Consider the following 20409-nt stretch of genomic DNA (forward strand, 5'->3'; position numbering starts at 1 on the left):
CACATTCTCATACAGCTCACCACCGACTCGATATGAAAAGCTTCAATCCACGGAGTATTGTGATAATGCCATGTAGCGTAGACTTAATGTTAGCACATAGCTATGGACGTATGCATCGTCGTCAAAGCGTGTAATTTTGCAGCTGAACGTCATCGCTTACAGAGACGGAAAGATGCTTTGCAGACGCCTTATATCAATCATCCTATTGGTAAATTAAACTTTGCTTATTAGAGTTATTTAGCTTGCAAAATATTTAGAGTTAGAATAGAACAAAAGTATGAAACTGATTATAATTGACCGCAATTATGCTATTTCAAGAATATTTCATGTCATTTAGTCTTTTGGAAGCATTTCAGTATGTTTTCATCGTCATTGTTGCATTTATCTTCACATGTAATATTTTTCTATTTCATTTTTTTTTTCTATATTTGTATCTTCTGTATGTTAAGTTAAGACGCATAAAATTTTTGATTAGGATTTATACTTCGAAGAATTTATTTTAGGTGTTGCGAACATATTATCCTCAGAAGTTGGTGTGACAGACAGTGCGACGATTGCAGCAGCACTGTTGCATGATACTGTTGAAGATACATCTACTACTTTCCAGGAAATCAGTAGTTTATTTGGTGAAGAGGTGCTTTTCTCTCGAAACTTTTTGTGGTAGCTCAAAGAAGAACATTTGGTACGAGATTATGATCTGTTGATCTTATTTTCTATTTTCAGATTAGTCAAATCGTGCAAGAATGCACCGATGATAAAAGTTTACCAGCCTCTGTACGGAAACAGCTACAAATTGAAAATGCGGCAAAACATTCACATAAGGTTAATTTATAATTGAACATGAGAGAGCAGAATAGGAAGGAAGCTGAATCATGTATTTATTATTACTAATTATTCATTTTGATTGTATTGTATATTTTACATTTTTTTGAGATATTCTTGTTCTGGAAAGGACTTGTCCTTCATTAGTGTAAAACCAAATGCTTAACTTATGTCCTTGAATACAAAACCAAATCCTGGAGATTTACAGCAGAGGATATTGAAATATAAAGTGAAACGTAGCATCTCGAATTTTACTATTCTTTGTCTCCTGTTCAGCGTCTTAATGGTGTTAGTTATGTGTACCATATGAGGCGCAGTTTTATTCGACTGAGTTTCAAAAACATAATTTTAAGAAATTGTTCTTGTGTTAAGCAATTTCGAGGAAAAGCAGAATATGGCAATTCATACTTTTCACCAGAATGTTGAAGAAGACATATCATTTTAAGGGTGAGAATAGAAACAGTGAGTCGATCATTAGTATCACAAAGAAAAATGTGCAACTATTGTAAGAATTAAATAGGGTAGAACAACGCAGTCTAGTGAGATATAACTACCGGAGAGTGTAGATTTGCACACACGTAATATGTAAGCATGCAAGGGAAAATATTCTGTGCTAAGTACTTTTTTTAAAAAGAAGTCGAAATTGAAATTAAATGAAAGTAATATTATTTGAGCATTAAATAATGTGTGATCCCAATAATATGTATACACTGAGCAGGAATTATTGATTGTCATGTTATGCAGTTCCACAAATACAATCTGTTGTAGGCAAAATTAATTCACCTCGCCGATAAACTGTATAATTTGCGGGATTTGGAACGTGAGACACCGGTTGGATGGAGTACACAAAGGGTAAAAGAATATTTTATATGGTCGAAAGCAATTGCTTCAGAATTAAAAGGAACTAATGAAGCTCTGGAAGTCGCCCTTGATGATGTCATTAATAGGTATTTGTACAAATGAGATTAAACAAAAGTTTACAGGCTTGACAATATTGTGCAATATCCCCTTTTTTTGCAAATGATATTATTCTTGCTATTGTTTGACAAGATGTTCTAGACTACTCCTGTCGAGAAGTTCTAGGGATTTGTTAGAAGGAGTTTTCTTGGTTGTGATTTGGAGTCTGTAATGACGAATGTGTTCTGTAATAGTATCTGTTGCAACAAAGTTTTATTCGCTAGCAACTACATTTCACAAAATATTAATTAAAACATTGACAATATGCTGATAATTTCATAGAGATGTTACTAAGAGTATTTGATGAGGTGGAAGAAATAAACGGATGCTATACATATATAATATAATATAATAAATTTAAATAAATGAAATACAAATTATATAATGTAAAAAAAATAAATAAATAAATTTAAATAAATGAACCTTAATGAGTGCACGAACCAGCCAAACTGAAGCTTGTTGACCCTCGAACACTGATTGAAGCAGTGATTTAACATTTTATATAATAGATATTGGTTTACAACAAAGCGCACGATTACAGTGATTAAGAACTGTCCTGCCGGATGATCTCTACTCTTTGTACAGTAAGAGTTGAGTGATGTCATTTGCTCATAAGAATGATTACTAGGTTAGAAAACACGGTAATATATTGTAGATTTGGTTTAGAATAAAAGAACAATTTCCAAAAATATTAATTATGCATATATTCTTTGTTAACAACTGTAACATTCAAATAACAGCCAACTGGAAGATGAGTGTTGGATAAATGATTGCTTACATGATATGTAATTTGGAAATAGTTTTTGTTTGTCTGAGAGATATTTAATTCAGACAATTTTTGGATTTTATTTTCACATATTATTATAATTGGTCCTGACATTTCCGAGCGGAAGATGTGAAAACCTTCAGGAGAAAAGATTAGATACAATGTTTGAATGTGTCGGTTTGGAGCATTTCTGGTTCGTACAGCGATAGGCTGTTATTGTTCATCGTCTTCCAAAACTGATTTGTCGAACTCAGTTGGTCAATTTTTGAATTTCCTTTACTTCTAAAAGGTACAGCATATTCACTAGTTAATTGAGGGGCATATTCACTAGTTAATTGATCTTTCATTTCATTTACACTTACATTTGCTCTAGTCCTCATTTATGTAGTTGTTTTTGTTAATTAAAAAAAATTTTTTCTCAGAGTAAAATAGACAACTTACCGGTGGCAATATATCTCCGAGACACTCATCCTTACAAGGCGCCAACATGTTACGTGTGCCCAACGACGGATATTGTACTGAGGGAATCCGAAACAGTGGATGAGTTAGGACGCATTTCTTTAACATATCTTCGTAATTGGACCTTTCCAGGAAATCATTTAAGTGGTATAATAATAATAATAATAAATGAGGACTAGAGCAAATGTAAGTGTAAATGAAATGAAAGATAGAAGAGAGATCGAAATAGTGTGTGACAAAATATAATACCAAAATGGAGTGAGTGACTAAAACAATCAAGCCGTCTACAAAATAAATAAGGAACGCTCTTAAATGACAAACAGGGATGGCGCCCTCCAGACAAAATGCAGTTGAACACGTGTAGTCCGGATAAATGTGATTAAACACGTTCGGTTTGAATCCAGGAAAGTGTCTTAAAGCTGACAGTATGTCAGCTTTCGCCATATTCATATATTTTGCTTTAGCTCGTTGCAGTAAAACATCAACGGTCGACGAAGCGAGCCTGTCTTTCATTACTACAAAATTTCATTTATAATCATTTTTTTTTTTATATTGATAAGAATTAGATTTTTGCATAATGGATGACGAATTAGATTTTTGCATGATAAATGCTCAATACTCCACAATAAGTAGTAGTTCCCATGGTGTGTGGAAATTAGCCAGGATAAAAGAAAGAGATAGAGAATTAAGAGGTGCTTCAATAGAATTACCACACAGAAAACCCCTCAATTGACTAGTGAATATGCTGTACCTTTTAGAAGTAAAGGAAATTCAAAATTTGACCAACTGAGTTCGACAAATCAGTTTTGGAAGACGATGAACAATAACAGCCTATCGCTGTACGAACCAGAAATGCTCCAAACCGACACATTCAAACATTGTATCTAATCTTTTCTCTTGAAGGTTTTCACATCTTCCGCTCGGAAATGTCAGGACCAATTATAATAATATGTGGAAATAAAATCCAAAAATTGTCTGAATTAAATATCTCTCAGACAAACAAAAACTATTTCCAAATTACATATCATGTAAGCAATCATTTATCCAACACTCATCTTCCAGTTGGCTGTTATTTGAATGTTACAGTTGTTAACAAAGAATATATGCATAATTAATATTTTTGGAAATTGTTCTTTTATTCTAAACCAAATCTACAATATATTACCGTGATGACATCACTCAACTCTTACTGTACAAAGAGTAGAGATCATCCGGCAGGACAGTTCTTAATCACTGTAATCGTGCGCTTTGTTGTAAACCAATATCTATTATATAAAATGTTAAATCACTGCTTCAATCAGTGTTCGAGGGTCAACAAGCTTCAGTTTGGCTGGTTCGTGCACTCATTAAGGTTCATTTATTTAAATTTATTTATTTATTTTTTTTACATTATATAATTTGTATTTCATTTATTTAAATTTATTATATTATATTATATATGTATAGCATCCGTTTATTTCTTTCACCTCATCAAATACTCTTAGTAACATCTCTATGAAATTATCAGCATATTGTCAATGTTTTAATTAATATTTTGTGAAATGTAGTTGCTAGCGAATAAAACTTTGTTGCAACAGATACTATTACAGAACACATTCGTCATTACAGACTCCAAACCACAACCAAGAAAACTCCTTCTAACAAATCTCTATTTGACAAATAATAAAAGTAAAAATATCGTAATGAATTTTGAAAAGAAAAAAAAAATAATTAAATGAAGCAATCAGAATGCAAAATACAGGAATACATTTTAGATACATCTTACCGATTCACCAACAGTTCCTAAGTTCACAATGTTAAACCAGATATCGATAAAGATTGACAGACTAAAGGCTTGAAGAAAATATTGTGAAGTATTATATATTTGCGAGATTAGAAAAACCATTTGTCTTTATTATGATCAGTATTTGTGACTTGGAATAGCTGCAAAGCGTGCTTTGCAACATGCTGATTGATCTACTGTTGAAGGTTCTTGCACTCGATATTCTTCAGTACACCGATCACATATCATTACCGTTGTTTCCGTTCCCATTTCATAGATACTAGCTCGAGCTTTATCTGGATGTTGTCCCGGATAATTAAGTATTGTAGAATGAGGAAGCAATAAACCTAGAAAAGAGGTTCAGTCCACAAAAGAGAAATTTAAAAATTTAATTAGATGCATCCGCTAAAGAACTTTTGGAAGATCTCTGGAAAAGAAATTAAAGCTACCTTTCAGTTGTAATACAGTATAGCAAAAATAAAACAAAATTTTCAATTAACTTGTGTTAAACATTAATGATAAGAAAACTGAAATAAGGAAAAGTTTGAAATGCTATATTCAACTACTTATGCAACATCAAATGAACAGAGAAGTAATATTATGAAGATCGCTCCGTATTAGATAAGTGAGAAAAAAAATATTAACTTCCTAGGTAAAACAAATGAGTAAATCAAGACAAAGAAAATTTATTTTGAACTATCTTTATTTGCAGATATGCCTTTATTTCAAACCGAACCAATGACTTTTCGTGGCAGAAAGACTTTGAAACTTCTCATAACTTATTCAAATACCAACTACTAAGCAATTAATTTTCACTTTTCTAATATATACTTATGCACCTCAGATTAATTCTAATAAAAAGAAAGAATTATTAACTGATAGAAGACAGAAGTATTCGATAGAAGTACTAATACCATTCGTTCTTTCTTGATAACTGTCTTGTTTTATGCGACGATTTTCCGCTTCCAGTTCTTGTTTTGCCTTACGTAAATCGTTCACTATTTCCAGCAAACCAGCATTTGTAAATATTAACTTGCTATTTTGCTCCTCCAATGTTGCCACACGTTGCCTGAGATTATTAACGTCATCTTGCGTCTGCGAATCTAAAACGAAAAAGGTGTTTCATAGGAAAAAAAATAATACTATCCTGGTTATTATGCTCTTATCACTCAATAGAAAGAAATGTTTTATTAAAGAATGAACATTTCACTACTAACAAAAACAACTCATATATCATCTTACTTTTTCTATTTGTTGGAATAGATAAGACAACAACTACAGCTTACAGATAAAAATACCTAATGGATAAAATTATTGGGAGAATGTCAAAGAATTATCAGTATTACAAGATTTACTTAATGGCATAGCTATTATTCAATTACAGAATTTATCCGAAAAAACTATTATTTACGGAAACTATTGCTTACTAAAGCACCATAAATTTTCTAAAATTTTATTAATAAGAAAATTACGCAAGTGCAACCAATATGATAGTATACCAGGTGATTTTTTTCGAATCGATCGAGCATTATAAACCTGTTTCCTATCTCGAAGTGTCGCTTGTGCATCCATATTACCAGTCGAATCAACCGACAGCTCATTCCAAATAGTTGCAGGACTTTGTGAACCGATACGTTCCTTGATCTTGAGCAAAGTTGATGGATATGTCCTTATGTATGGATTCTGACTATGCTTATTATTTCCGTGAGGACGTGGTTGCAAATTACAATTTTCCAAACATTTGTATGACAGGAGAGCATTCCCTGTTGCTCGTCCATTTCTGGTCAAATAACACAAACATTTCATTAAACCAAGAGGTGGATCCGAATGAGGATGGCTGCCGTACTTTTTCCTTATGACGTAATATGGATTTTTTGTGTCCGGAACACCTGCAGCATTAACTCTTATGCTTTTACACGTTGGTCTTCGTACAGTACCAGCCCATGAACCTATAATTTAACTAACATTGCTAAGTAGCACAGAAGAATAATATATTGAAGTCTTAATTATTTAGAAAGCGACATACCTAAATCAAACATTGAAATTTGGAATTATCCCATAATCTACTTCGCAAAAAGAAAAAGATTCTAAAAGTGGTATCATGACAAGAAAATGAAAGTATTATTTAACATAATTATTACAACCAGTTATTCCAGAATAAATTTTCTGTTTTTTTATTCTTATTTATTTTATGTTTTTAAGTATATGTTGTTCTAAGGCATAAATGGAAATGTTTCTTCTATATAAATGCGCTAAAAATAAAAATGTGCAGAGTCTTCAATTTTTTGCAGCAATATTCTCACCAATTATCTTCGGCAAACTTATATAATTCTTCAACTTGTCGTTTCGATAAAACAAAACAGTATATGACAAACATATGAAAAATTATTTAAAAAGAGACATACCTAAATTGTCCACCCAAAGATCTCGCTCGGAAATGAAATCTGTATCCAAAAGAAATGAAATTTCAAAAGGTTGACCATTTAAATAAATTTTCGGTAATCTTATATTCCTTTCCACAAAACTGAAAACAAATATCCAACGGTTAATTATGCAAAATATTTGATTCGATCCCGAAAACTACAAATCTGTATCAGCTGCATAAAACTTTAAAATACAATATAAAATCATTTGACAAAATAATAGCACATAAAATTACTCGAAGTTATTTCCTGATATTATCAACACTGTATCAATCTGCAGGACTGACAACAATAACAAGTGAGCTTCCGAAAAGAAGAAGCTCGACATAATAGCAAAAGAAATTTATTTCTCCAAAATGTTCAAAATACTATATTCAACAACAACAACGAACTGCTATTATCGTCTAAGATCAGTTTTGAGTAAATAAAAGAATATTTCTGAAGTAAGATTTAACACACCATATTTTATTGGATTAGAAAAAAAAAAAAAAAAAACTACGGAATTTTAGAAGTCAGAATATACGAACCTGAAAGTCAACACAGATAAATGAAATGACCTACGTGCTAATCATATCTTTGATTGGCAAATCTTTGACCTTCGATATGTACTTGTAACTATAGATAACACCATCGACGACAGGTAACGAACTGCAATAATTTGTGCACAGTTTGTTCATTAAAGAGAATCATGCTGATGCATGACTAAAATATCTCTTGGAAAAACACTAATACATCATTAACAATTATGTTACACAGATATTATGAAAATGGGATGTGTAACCAAGCCACCTATAACTTCCTAAAATTTCCAGGTAACATGGCCTCAGTGGTATTATAATACAAATATTTTCAAAACCACTGTTCATAATAGCATTAAAGTACTTATATATGCTTATTTTACATATTTATGCAGCACCAGCTTTTAAAAAATAGAAATCTGGTGTAAAGTGTTGTGGTTTCAATATATGTAATTATAATAATTCCGCTAGCTACAGAAAAAAGTAAAGGAAGGAAGATAAAAATGCTCTTCAGAATCAACTTTTCTAAAGCTTATTTTAAATTTAAGCTAAACAACTAACATTCCGTCATCAGCACTTGTTGAAGGTCGACTTTCTGTTTCTGATTTCCGTTTCTCTTCTCGCCGATTTTCACCATCCCGCTTCCCGAATTCATCTGTGCCAGCAGGCATTTCGACTTCTTGACTCTGTGATAAAATTAACTGCTGCTCCATTCAGAACATCTAAAAACGAAAACAATTAGAATAAAACTTTCCCCAGTGATGACTGTAAACTGATAAAAGATAAATGATGTTTCTTCGAGATTTTCTTCCAAAGTAACTAAGCAATATAATACTTTCTTAAAAAAATCATAGGTCATTGCCATTATATGTTAAATTTTTAAAAACCAACGATGCAAATCATTTGATATAACAAATAACTGCTGGTTCGGTTTCCGTGATGTAAACAAGAAAAAAAAAATCGATCAAAAGTCAATGAATAACCAGGTAAGGTTTAAAATTTAAGCAACAAAATAAATCAACAACAACTGATCTGTTGCATTTAATCAAATTCGACAGTAACACAGATTTACAGATCATCCAACCCAATCTTTAAAAATCTAAAAGTATTTAATCCTCAAATGAAGTAACTATTCCACAGCTAATCTCATTCCTTAACTAGCATTTCCTTTTCTGTCAACAATAAAAACAAAAAAAAAACAAAAAACAAACACAAAATAATGATAATATACCGTTATTGAATTACCTATCCAAATTACATCTTATTTTAATTTCATTTCATTTCAGAAATTAATTTCATCCATTAAACGCTGGTAAGATTATTTTTCCATCAATATTTTCACCAATAAATAATCCATTGGGATGAAAAATTGCAGTAATAATAAGAAGTTACAATCATTCTGAGATTGCCTTATGTCTCGGTACACTTCCGGTTCACATTTCCGGTTTCTCTCAGAGCAGAAAACCCTCTCACTTCCATTTCTCTCCGTAAACTAATATACTCAAACTTTCTGTTTTCATTTTCTAACAAAGTGTTACTCCACAAATACTACTTCTATCTCTCTTTTACGTTCCCTTTTTCCCTCTCTTTCCTTTCACTTCCAATCTCTCATTCGTATATTCTCAAAATGCTTAATTGCATTCCTCCACGTATCAATCCGTCATTATGTTACGGTTCACGTAAGTGCTTAAGTATGACGCTACTCTAACTCACGTGTACTTCTGTAGCACGAGATAATGGTCGGCTTAACTAATAAACTGCTAACGCACATACCAATATTTGTGGAATAATCGAGATGATGTATGATATAAAAGTATATTGAAAAATTATTCATAAAAATTTTTAATTGAAACATTTCAGAGTAAAAAATAAACTATTGCTTAAACTTTTAAAAATAATAGATCTTTTATCTAATTTGTAAATGTTTTAAAATAACAAAACATTTGCTAGGTAATATTTAGAAATCTTTCTAATTTAATCATAAGCGTATTATTATGTTGGATTTTCCTTCTTTTTTTTTTTTTTTTTGATGCTTTGAATGTTTTTTAATTATATAATAAAGCTATTATAGTATCATAAAATATTACAAATGTTTTCCAGTCCGATTTATGTGTTCTTAAAATTATTTTAACTAACTGTAATTATTGGATGTTGAAATGAATTTCATTTTATTATATAAGCAAGAATTAACTTTCACAATTAGCATAAACTTTCGTGTCTTACAAAATTTTAGCACAATTTAAGGATCAAATTTCTCTGAGACAAACAATGTAGTGATTAAATCTATTTCTAATATGTGAAATTATACTATAAATGTATGAATAATAAATCTCTCAAATTATTCGGCTATTTTCAGTGATAAAATTTGAAAGGAAATTTTCCTTTCACAATAATATTTGCATGATGGATAAGATTGAATGAATGGGTGATTCATTTTCATTTAATATCGAATATTAAATGTTTATCATTGCAATGATTCTTTTACGGTAAGTTAATTTTTTTTTTTTTGATTTTTCTTTTTATCTGTAATTATAACAATTATAAGTCATAAATGGTAATCATATGACATTATAATCATAAATAATTTCATCATATCACTCGTACTAAAAATATCTAAAAGATTGCGATTAAGCAAATAATCATGAATCTATCATATTATATTGTATTGTAAATAAAACTACACCATATTAAATCGTATTTTATATTTTAATAATACTACACTAAAAATGCTATATATAAATATATCATATCGCTAATCATTATTTGCGAATGAAAGTAATTGATTAAAGTTAGATAAGTGATTGAATTTCAGTATATCTGAATAACATTCTTTTTATTTTTACACGTAGTATAGTAAATTACTGAATGAAGGAGAAGAAAAGAAAAAACTGGGTGAAAAAAAAAAAAAGAATTATCGATTATCGATTGATTGAAAATCTGTTATTTCTTTCAACGTAAAACGTAGTATGAAGCGTAGTATAAAATCTAATGTAAAATATGCGGCATTTCTTTTGTCGTAAAACTTAACATAAGCTTAGCACATGCTTTATATCAATTAAATAAACTTCATAGAATTCGTCATCCGACCTACTTGTGATGCTATGTTGGCCGAATTTTAGTAATGATTTAATCATCGATTTTTGCTCTGTAATCAATATATTAATAATCGATTATTAACTGGTCGATCGATTGTTAGCTAATTGTCATTCATTTCAGAATTGTTTTTATCAATACCTGAAAATTATAATTTATGCATTAATATTACTGTTACTTGTATATATTATGTTTATAGCAAGATTAATGGAGTATTACGTACGTGTAACAAGTAATATGTGATAATGTATGCTATTCAAAATAGTGGAGTATGGTATACTGCTGTTCGACGTATGACTTCATGGATTGCTAATGAAATTCCTAGTGTTATCAATGAGGAGAGATCAATACCGGTAATCTTTTTTTTAATTATTAGAAATTACTTAACTTTCTACTCTCAATATCTCACTGGGATCATTTCTGATTTATGAGGAAGATATATTCTAAGATTATAAAAGATCTATTTGTGAAGAAGATGTTGGGATAAGAGATATATTTGTTGAAGAAATATACTCGAGATATACTCCAAGAGGTATTGAGATACATTATGAGAGATAGAGATAATATTATTTTTTTATAAAGATAATATATATATATATATATATATATATATATATATAATACAGCGATAATATTATCGCTATTTGATTTATTTTTAGTCAGATAACTCCTCCTCAGCTTGTTCAAAAAAAAAGAATACATCTTTTAACCTCCTCCTTTGAAAATTTCTTTCAAATTAATGTTTTTTTCTTTCTTTTTAGCAGTTCCTTCTTCCTATCGGGAAATTTCTTACGATTAATTGGTACTAGGTTATATTGATTTGTTATTGTGCTTTCAAATAAGTGTCATATTGCACTGAATGTTTTTCGGTAGTTTCGTGGTAGTTTAGAATGAACTGTCATACACTGAACTTTTAAGTCTTATAACCATATGAAATCTTGTCACCATCGTTATCACTTCACTTCGTTACCATCAGTGTTTACTTCTGATAAATATATCAATCTACGGATTACCATTATTTTCTCTCATATTTCTTCTTTTAATCATTTACATCCATAAGAGTGACATCATTTAATTCATTTATTTTTTCCACCATATGTTCTAATGCTTATTCCAGGAGTTAAAGAAGAAAACAGGTGTACTTGTGGTAAATGTTGGTACACCATCTGGTTATGATTATTTGCCGATCAGACGTTTCCTGCGGGAATTTCTCAGTGATCGACGAGTTATCGAGTTACCCCGAATACTCTGGTGGCCCATCTTGCACTTTTTTATTCTGACAACAAGACCATTCATCGTAGGAAAATCATACAAGTAATACAATGTTTTCAAGAAGGAAGAAATTTAGATTAGGTGTAGTAGAATCCTTCAACTATTACTCTCATATTTTTATTAGGCGCCGCTCGACAGTGTATAAAATCGGAAATGGATGATAATGGAAATATTACAATATTTAGATTGATTTGGAATACAGTAGAAGACGAATGTCCATTGCAGACTGTAACCCGTAACCAGTCGGCTAAATTGGCTAATCGTTTAAGTGATCAATCGGTAATGTTGCAATAGTTGTCGATTTTGGATGATTAGAAAGATGAATAAGGGTAATGATCTTGTAGATGTCATATTCCTAAGCATATCTTGGTCGTGGATCAGGCTCTGAAGGTTTTTAATTTTATATTATTTTACCTTTAACCTAATATTAGAATTGATTTTTTATTGCTTAGATAATGGTTGATTGGGCATTTCGATATGGTGAGCCATCAATTGCTTCCCGAATACGTAAATTTGAAAAGGAAGGTATCTTTTTCCTCCTTTTTTTTTCAAACATTCAAACTAAGAAATACTTTACTTCGCTTGTCGCAAAAATGGTTTAAATGGTTTAAATGAGTTTTAAATGGTTGGATCGGTTTAAATGAGATTTAGCTTGGTTTTAATAAAACCATAAGATTCAAAAACAGGTTTTTTAGGCAGAATATTTTTGAAATATGTTGTCGAAATTTTTACAGAAAAAATTTAAGAATTTCAGCGTGCGACAAGCTTATCATATTTCCATTATTTCCGCAATTCTCTGCTGTTACGAATGCTTCCATTTTCGATGAAGTGTGTTTGAGTTATCTACTCATTCTTTATATAGCTTCTATTATTGAATACTACAGATTTCAAGAACAATTTAGTGAAATTCCAACACTGTACATTACCCACATAACAAGTCTCTCACACGAAAAATCTCTTCATTACTTAACACGTTTTTTTTGTTACCATTTCAAATTTATTGATTTTTCTTATTCGTCGTCAGAACTAATTTTAGACTTGTCGTTGTTTGATGAAGCAGCGTCGTCAAATGATTTTGTCGGTAGTACCACCATTTTATGATAACGAATTGTACATCAAAACAATTCTTAAGCATCTAAATTCTGCTCTAAAAAGATTTCGAGCACCACCACAAGTAATTATCGTTTCATATCATGGAATACCATTGTCATATCAATCTAGTGGTGATCCATATGGGTTCCAGTGCAAGTACACAACTTCACTTTTACGGTTTGTATTTGGAATTTGATGAATTAAGGAAATAATTCATAACAAAACACTGAGCAATGTTTAAACTACTTCAAAATTTTGATCTTTGTGGAATTAGGTAATTTCAGGCAAAGATGTCGAATTTCGAATTGTGAATTAATAACAACATTCCAGTCCCGATTTGGACCCGCAGAATGGTTGAAGCCGTACACTGAAGATACCGTCATAGAACTAGCAAAGTAAGTTTTCAGCTCAGACTTAACGTAATTTCGAATCATTACTTTATTGCATTATAGGCCAGAAAGATTTCAGTAGTTATTCATTTTAAAAGAGGAAGAATTTATCAACACGGTTTTGACATATTAAAACTTAATTTAAGGAGAGATCAAATGCTTGTTACGATGCGCTTTTTTTATTGCTAGGTATTCTTGAAACTGTAAACATCTCTATATTAATAGTTTATTAATTGCTACTATTAACTTGCTATAAGCAATAAAATTTCTATAGCTTCAAGTAGATTTGATCTGTTATTTTTGTAAAATGTTTTAGTTTAAGCCGTCTGAACCAGCTTGAAGCATCTTAATTCAGTAAAAATTTTTGTTTTATTTTTTTTTTTTTGAAATTTTAATGAATTTCTGGTTTTTGAAAATTTTTTTGTAAACTTTGAGGCGTGGAGTGAAACGAATCATGGTAATTGCACCCGGTTTCTTTAGCGATTGTCTGGAAACAATAGATGAATTGAAACTTCAACTTGCCGATTCTTTTCGGTATGTTAGTTTGTGATTAAAATTTGGCCGAAAAAGTATGCATTTATGTCTTGTAATTATATCTGTAAATTTTGAATCCCGATTCAACCCAAGTATAACTTTCTAGAAAACATGGTGGAGAAGAATACGTTTATGTGCCATGTTTAAATGATAGCACGGAAGCAATCGATATCCTTGAATCACTCTCTCGTAAACACATCCAATGTTTTCTGTAACTTCTACTAATCAGTAATATAATTTAATAGATCCCATTCCAGACATATTTGTAATCTATTAAAAATTCAAACCATTTCAATGTGATTTTATTACTGTGTCCTCTTCTCTTTATCTCTTTGTCTTTTCTATTTGTCACTGTGAAAAATACACGAATTGATGTCAAACGAAAATAATTACATCTCCATCCGTTGGCTTATGTCATAACATAGCATAAATTCAATCAAATGTACGGCAAGGAACTATTTTACGCTACATCCTCATTAATAAATCTTGAAATATAATCATATTCTAGTTACAAACTGATTTACTATAATATTACAATAACGACATTGTAAAAATGAGTTATAATTTGAATACCTTCTTAATTTATCTGTTCGTTATTCCATATGATTTTTTTCATGATCAAACATGCATTATTCAGACAACATTATAGATTATTATAATGTTTGCTACTTACATCAGTTATGTCACTTACGTCATCTGTTATGTTCATACTTCTGGTCATTCTGACCATTCATTACACTTTCTGTCATCTGTGATGAAGAGCTGTGATATAAATAGCAATGAATCTAATAACAATTCAGTTGCTTTGCTATAAACTATCCATCAGATTTTCGATTTACACAAAAAAAGCTCTAATCAATCACATTTTATTCAGCACTTTACAGACATACAAAAAGATATTGGAGCATCTGTTAAATGAGGTAATAAAATGACAACAATCATAAACAAGCAATCTTATAAGGATTATTTTTTTTCGTATATAAGGATTTTTTCTACAAATTTGGCACTAATATCATTTGGCACTAATAGCCTTTTTTAAAACATTTAATTGAACATGAAAAGTGTTTGCGTGTAACTTTAGCTTTAAGTTATGTTTGTTGACAAGAAGATCATCCTCGAAACAATTTGCACTATCATATGAATAGATAATGAAATTAAAATTAACAAAAGATAAGTGAAAGTCATACTACTAGGTTTCATTTCTAGGTAAACAAAATAAGATACTTAAAAGTAAAAAGTACTATATTGTTGATGATAAGCTAATTATGGAAAATGTGAGACAAAAATTCCATCGCTTTACAGAAGTTAGTTATTTTGAGAGTGAAAAAAAGAATCTTCTTTCAGATTTGTTTAGTTGTTAAGGTTTTATGAATGCCATTTTAAAACTATTTAAAAGCATTCTTAATTACTCTTAATTAAAAGAAGACTTAAAGCAATTTCCTGTATTTTCTCCTATTTTTAAAAAGTTAAAATAACCGAAAAGTTTCTACAACTAAATGACTAAATGAAGAAATGTGCTTTCTGATTCTTTCACATCTATTTCCACTCCATATAAAAATGGAATTCAAATAAGTTTTTAAAATGAAATTCGCAAAAAAAAATATTCAGCTGAATTCATTAATGGCAGTAATGTTATTAAAAGTGATCCAAATTGGGATAAGTGGCAATAATAGTATGGATGAAAAAGGTAAAAGTAAATAATTATATAAATAAGAAATTAAAAAATGCAATTTAATTAAAATGTCAAACTCATATCATTCCTTAGCAATTCATATTGCACAATAGTTGGATAAATTGCTTATTAATTCAAAAAAAATTTCGAGGTAAAAAAAAAAAGTTCGAGAAATAAAAAGAAATTATATTCGCTTGAATAATTCGAAAATACAATGAATTTAACTTATCTGAATTAATCTTTCTTTTTTTTTTCCTTTTCTTTCATTCAAATATTTGGAGTAGAATTTTATTTTTACTCATAAAGAAACGATGAATAGTTTAAGAGTTAATTATTACTTAGAAATTAAATTGAAAAAAGCAAAATTACAATTAGAATAAAGTGGTAAATGATGTGAAATGCATGAAAATGGGATAAATGATGAATGTATATTTTAAATATTGTTAAATTTTATTCATTATTATTCCAACATTATCATTTTTTATCTTTCATCTTACTTATGATTAAGGCTTACTTATCACTAATTTTTGTTTTAGAGTATATAATTGAAAATTTGATTCAAAATTTGACCACTGGTCAAACACACATCATTATTGTAATTATAATACGATGAAATTGATAAAAATGCTTGCTAAAAGTTCTATTGTGACTAAATAATTTTGTTGTTTAATAATTTTCTTTCCCTTTTTTTTTTTTTTTTTTTTTTTGATAATTTAAATGAAAATAGCATATTTCAAAATGTTCCAAAATCTGACAAAAGTTAGCAAAAATTCAAATATGGCAGTAAGCAATGATGGAAAAATGAATTTTGACATGAAATTACCGCTTCAAGTTGCATTATTAGCGCCTTGCATCATAATCCTTCTCATCGATATCATAAAGTTGCTTATAAAGTGGACAACAGAAGCAACACCAACAGGACAGGAAAACAAGCACTGCAAAAAGGATTTATTGATTGATTGATTGATGAGATCAATCATCCGATAAGGTTATCTTATCATTGATGAATTGATTCTGCATTTGATGATAAACATCAGATAATTCATCCAGATGAAATTATATTCACTCTATGCCAAAAAATTCGATAATTACTATGTCAAATAAAAAACCAAAAGATGTATTTCATTTAAAATTCTATAATCATTTTTTGATAATTAAAAAAAAAAAAAAGTCATTTTAATAAATAAAATTTTTAATAATTTATTTTATTATAAGTGGGAATTAATTAAGAAAGCAAAACTTACAAGCTATTAAAATAAGTGAAGCAATAATAATAGCAATTAATGCACCAGTTGGAATAGCAAATGGACAACAAGATGGCTTCCATGAGCCTAAATATGGCCATGTACAGCACCAATTGTAGCTATCCCAATCTGTTGGCTGTGGACAGTAAGCCAAATATCCTGAATTTCCAAGAAAAAAAAAACAACTAACTAATTAGATTTTTTAATTAACATTTTTAATTAACTAAATTAAATTAAAAAATTACTATTAATTATGATGGACTTAAAACTTAAAAATTATTGCAATTAGAAAATATTATATAGTTAAGACAAAAAAAAAAAAAGTATTCGTAAATGCTTGAAGTATTTATGATATTAGCTGAATTAATTAGGAAGAATACCGTATCCCGATGGACACCACCAAATTTTTCTGTTACCAAGGCGTCCCTCGATATAATGTGACAATGGATTGTGTAGCTGACCACTCACTATATCACCTAAAATAAAGTGACCACTCACTAATCACCTAAAATAAAGTGACCACTCATTATATCACCTAAAATAAACTGACCAGTCACTATATCACCTAGAATAAAGTGACCACTCACTAATCACCTAAAATAAAGTGACCACTCACTAATCACCTAAAATAAAGTGACCACTCACTATATCACCTAAAATAAAGTGACCACTCACTATATCACCTAAAATAAAGTGACCACTCACTATATCACCTAAAATAAAGTGACCACTCAATATGTCATCTAAAATAAAATTTTGCAAATGTTAAATAGAATTATTAATAATCATATTGTTAATGACAATATTAGAATAATTGATAGTTAGTAATATCAATGTTATAATCAAGACTTAGATAAAGTTATATCAATTGTTTAGACAATTATTCTCATGCCAAATGCAAATATAGTTATATAGATTTTGTAGTTTTGGTTGATTAGTTAGAAACTTTTCTGGAAATTTACAGTTCCGGTTAAATCAAATTATTATTATAAATTTGTTTAATCAAATTATATATTGCTTTAATTGATCGAAAAAAAAAAAAAAAAACTTTTTCAATGTTTATAAATTTATTATCTTTACTTCTCTTTATCAAATTGAAAAAATCCAAATAAATTTCGATTAATCGAAATGGAAAAAAAAGTGATACTAAAATTCATTTAAAGAAAAAAATAATGGAAATTATTTTCGTGAGCAAAAAAAAAAAATTGCAAAACAGTTAATAATTTCTTCAAATTTAAGATAAATTTTTATAATAAAAATACTTACTTAGTGCAAATATTAAATAGCAGGGCCAAATATAAGTCGGTTTAATCAGCATATTTTGTTTAATAGATTCAGATTTTTCCACTGAATTTGATTTGTAATCGAATCTGAAAATTAAGCTGAAAATTGAGAGAAATTCTTTTTTTTTCCACTTCATTTTACCCAATCGATCGAGAAAATTAGCCCATCTTACAAAATTTATGAAACATTGCTAATATCAGTGTGAATTTTAAGTAAAATTAAATATTTTGCTTAATGAATGAAAGTGCTATGATAGAAATTATTCAATGGCTCTATTTTTAATTTAAAAAAAATAAAAAAATAAAATATAATTTACAAATATGAATTTAATAAATTAGCAAAATGAAATATTCCGATTATCGTTCATTTCAACAAATATGTGATGTAAAGAATTTATATTTTAATCTGTCATCCATAATTTTAATTTATCATCCATATGAAAAATGAAAATGAATTTATCTTCTGCAATTGACAATTTCGTGAAATTTCAATTTTTCGAATTCTTTTTTTAGAAAAAAAAAAATGATGATGAATGCTTAGTTTAACGCATACTGAAAAGAGCAATGAAATAATGTTGAAAAATCAAAAAAAAAAAAAAAAATGGAGTGAATAAAAACACTGATAGTGTTATCAGTGATCAGTTTTAAACTAATCAATATTACATGATGATATGCTTAGAAAATTATCATTTCTCCATATGGTTGTAGTGATAACAGAATCATTAATGAACGATGGGAATAGAATCATAAAGATAGAATGAAACACAATTTGAAATAAATTTATTATTAAAATAAATTTCTATCTAACAAGTACATTAATGAAGGAAATTGTGAATCATAATAGAATTTATGTTAAGACTTTTTTAATTAAAAGTAATTAATAAGTAATGAATAGCAATAATAATCTAATGATAATAATAAATAAATAAATAAATAAATAAAATAATAATAATAAATAGTCCTAAAGTTATAGGATACTATTTTCATTATCACAAATTAAATCAGTGTTATCAATTTTTGACCTCACTTCATTACTCTTCAATTTTTTGCTTCATACATTGAAGATAACGATCTAAGTATTACTATATTACTGAAATAATTATGCTTACCTATATTTCTCTTGTCTTAAGCTTATTAATTTAAATTAAAACATAAAATGAATGATACAGTTTTGTTACATCCAATGATAAGTAATCAAATAATATTAAGTTAAAAGAAGTAAGAAAAACAACAAAAAAAAAAAAACGAGTATAAGAATTATTAATTTTATCCTACAACTTAATTGGTTTAATTAGATTCTCGAGAAAAGTAAACATTCTCGACTGCTTTTATTGAAGATAAACTGATCAGATGAAATATATCAGTGTAAAATTTGATGATGAAATGAAAATATTGAAAGCATTATGCTAATGCAAACATGAAGAAGCATTGATAGAAGGTCTATTCTATCCATATCAGTGATGAGTAATTCATTTTTTTCATCAATGAATCATACATTCAAAAAGATTAAAGTGTCAGTGCTTAGCCATCAAATGGAATATACAACTTTATTTATACATTAATTACGTGTGATACGCCTGCTTTTAACGTTTAAAGTTTAATGTTTATGTAATTACTTAGATAAATGTTTAAGTATGAATTTCTTCATTTGATAGCTATTATATTTTCATATTGTATACAAAATTTTTGTTATAGATGAAAAATTACTAAAGACAATGATTTATGACACTTTTCTTTAGCATAAAGGAATTAGTTTGAATTTAAACAATACACTTATCAGTTATGTGAAATTAGACAATTAATTAATAATCATTAAATTAATCAAATTGATATTAACTAATCATTAAATTAATCAAATTGATATTAAGTTATCAGTTATGTGAAATTAGACAATTAATTAATAATCATTAAATTAATCAAATTGATATTAACTAATCATTAAATTAATCAAATTGATATTAAGTTATCAGTTATGTGAAATTAGACAATTAATTAATAATCATTAAATTAATCAAATTGATATTAAGTTATCAGTTATGTGAAGTTAGACAATTAATTAATAATCATTAAATTAATCAAATTGATATTAAGTTATCAGTTATGTGAAATTAGACAATTAATTA

The 20409-nt window shown here is 28.7% G+C and overlaps 4 protein-coding genes across 4 annotated transcripts; 2 read left to right on the forward strand and 2 right to left on the reverse strand.

The window, feature by feature from the left end:
* Window positions 1-102: 102 nt before the first annotated feature.
* Window positions 103-1785, forward strand: Bm7587 (HD domain containing protein; the record flags this gene model as incomplete). The annotated part of the gene is made up of 4 exons (XM_001894292.2): window positions 103-208; window positions 504-634; window positions 724-822; window positions 1591-1785. 4 exons carry the CDS (start codon window positions 103-105, stop codon window positions 1783-1785), a joined length of 531 nt encoding a protein of 176 aa, XP_001894327.2.
* A 3119-nt stretch (window positions 1786-4904) lies between these two features.
* Bm8922 (Uncharacterized protein) lies at window positions 4905-8420 on the reverse strand (the record flags this gene model as incomplete). The annotated part of the gene is made up of 6 exons (XM_001894293.2): window positions 4905-5113; window positions 5681-5869; window positions 6266-6715; window positions 7172-7290; window positions 7751-7837; window positions 8269-8420. The coding sequence occupies 6 exons, from the start codon at window positions 8418-8420 to the stop codon at window positions 4905-4907; spliced, it is 1206 nt and encodes a 401-aa protein (XP_001894328.1).
* Window positions 8421-11045: 2625 nt separating this feature from the next.
* Bm1182 (ferrochelatase family protein) lies at window positions 11046-14302 on the forward strand (the record flags this gene model as incomplete). The annotated part of the gene is made up of 9 exons (XM_001894295.2): window positions 11046-11153; window positions 11918-12114; window positions 12258-12351; window positions 12525-12597; window positions 12827-12900; window positions 13109-13341; window positions 13449-13559; window positions 13989-14087; window positions 14194-14302. The coding sequence occupies 9 exons, from the start codon at window positions 11046-11048 to the stop codon at window positions 14300-14302; spliced, it is 1098 nt and encodes a 365-aa protein (XP_001894330.2).
* A 2297-nt stretch (window positions 14303-16599) lies between these two features.
* Bm5101 (Uncharacterized protein) lies at window positions 16600-18423 on the reverse strand (the record flags this gene model as incomplete). Its single annotated transcript, XM_043079793.1, has 4 exons — window positions 16600-16694; window positions 17004-17162; window positions 17384-17479; window positions 18270-18423. 4 exons carry the CDS (start codon window positions 18421-18423, stop codon window positions 16600-16602), a joined length of 504 nt encoding a protein of 167 aa, XP_042935727.1.
* Between the last annotated feature and the right edge of the window lie 1986 nt (window positions 18424-20409).

Source organism: Brugia malayi (assembly GCF_000002995.4).
Source record: "Brugia malayi strain FR3 genome assembly, contig: Bm_v4_Chr3_scaffold_001, whole genome shotgun sequence".
Taxonomy (NCBI): domain Eukaryota; kingdom Metazoa; phylum Nematoda; class Chromadorea; order Rhabditida; family Onchocercidae; genus Brugia; species Brugia malayi.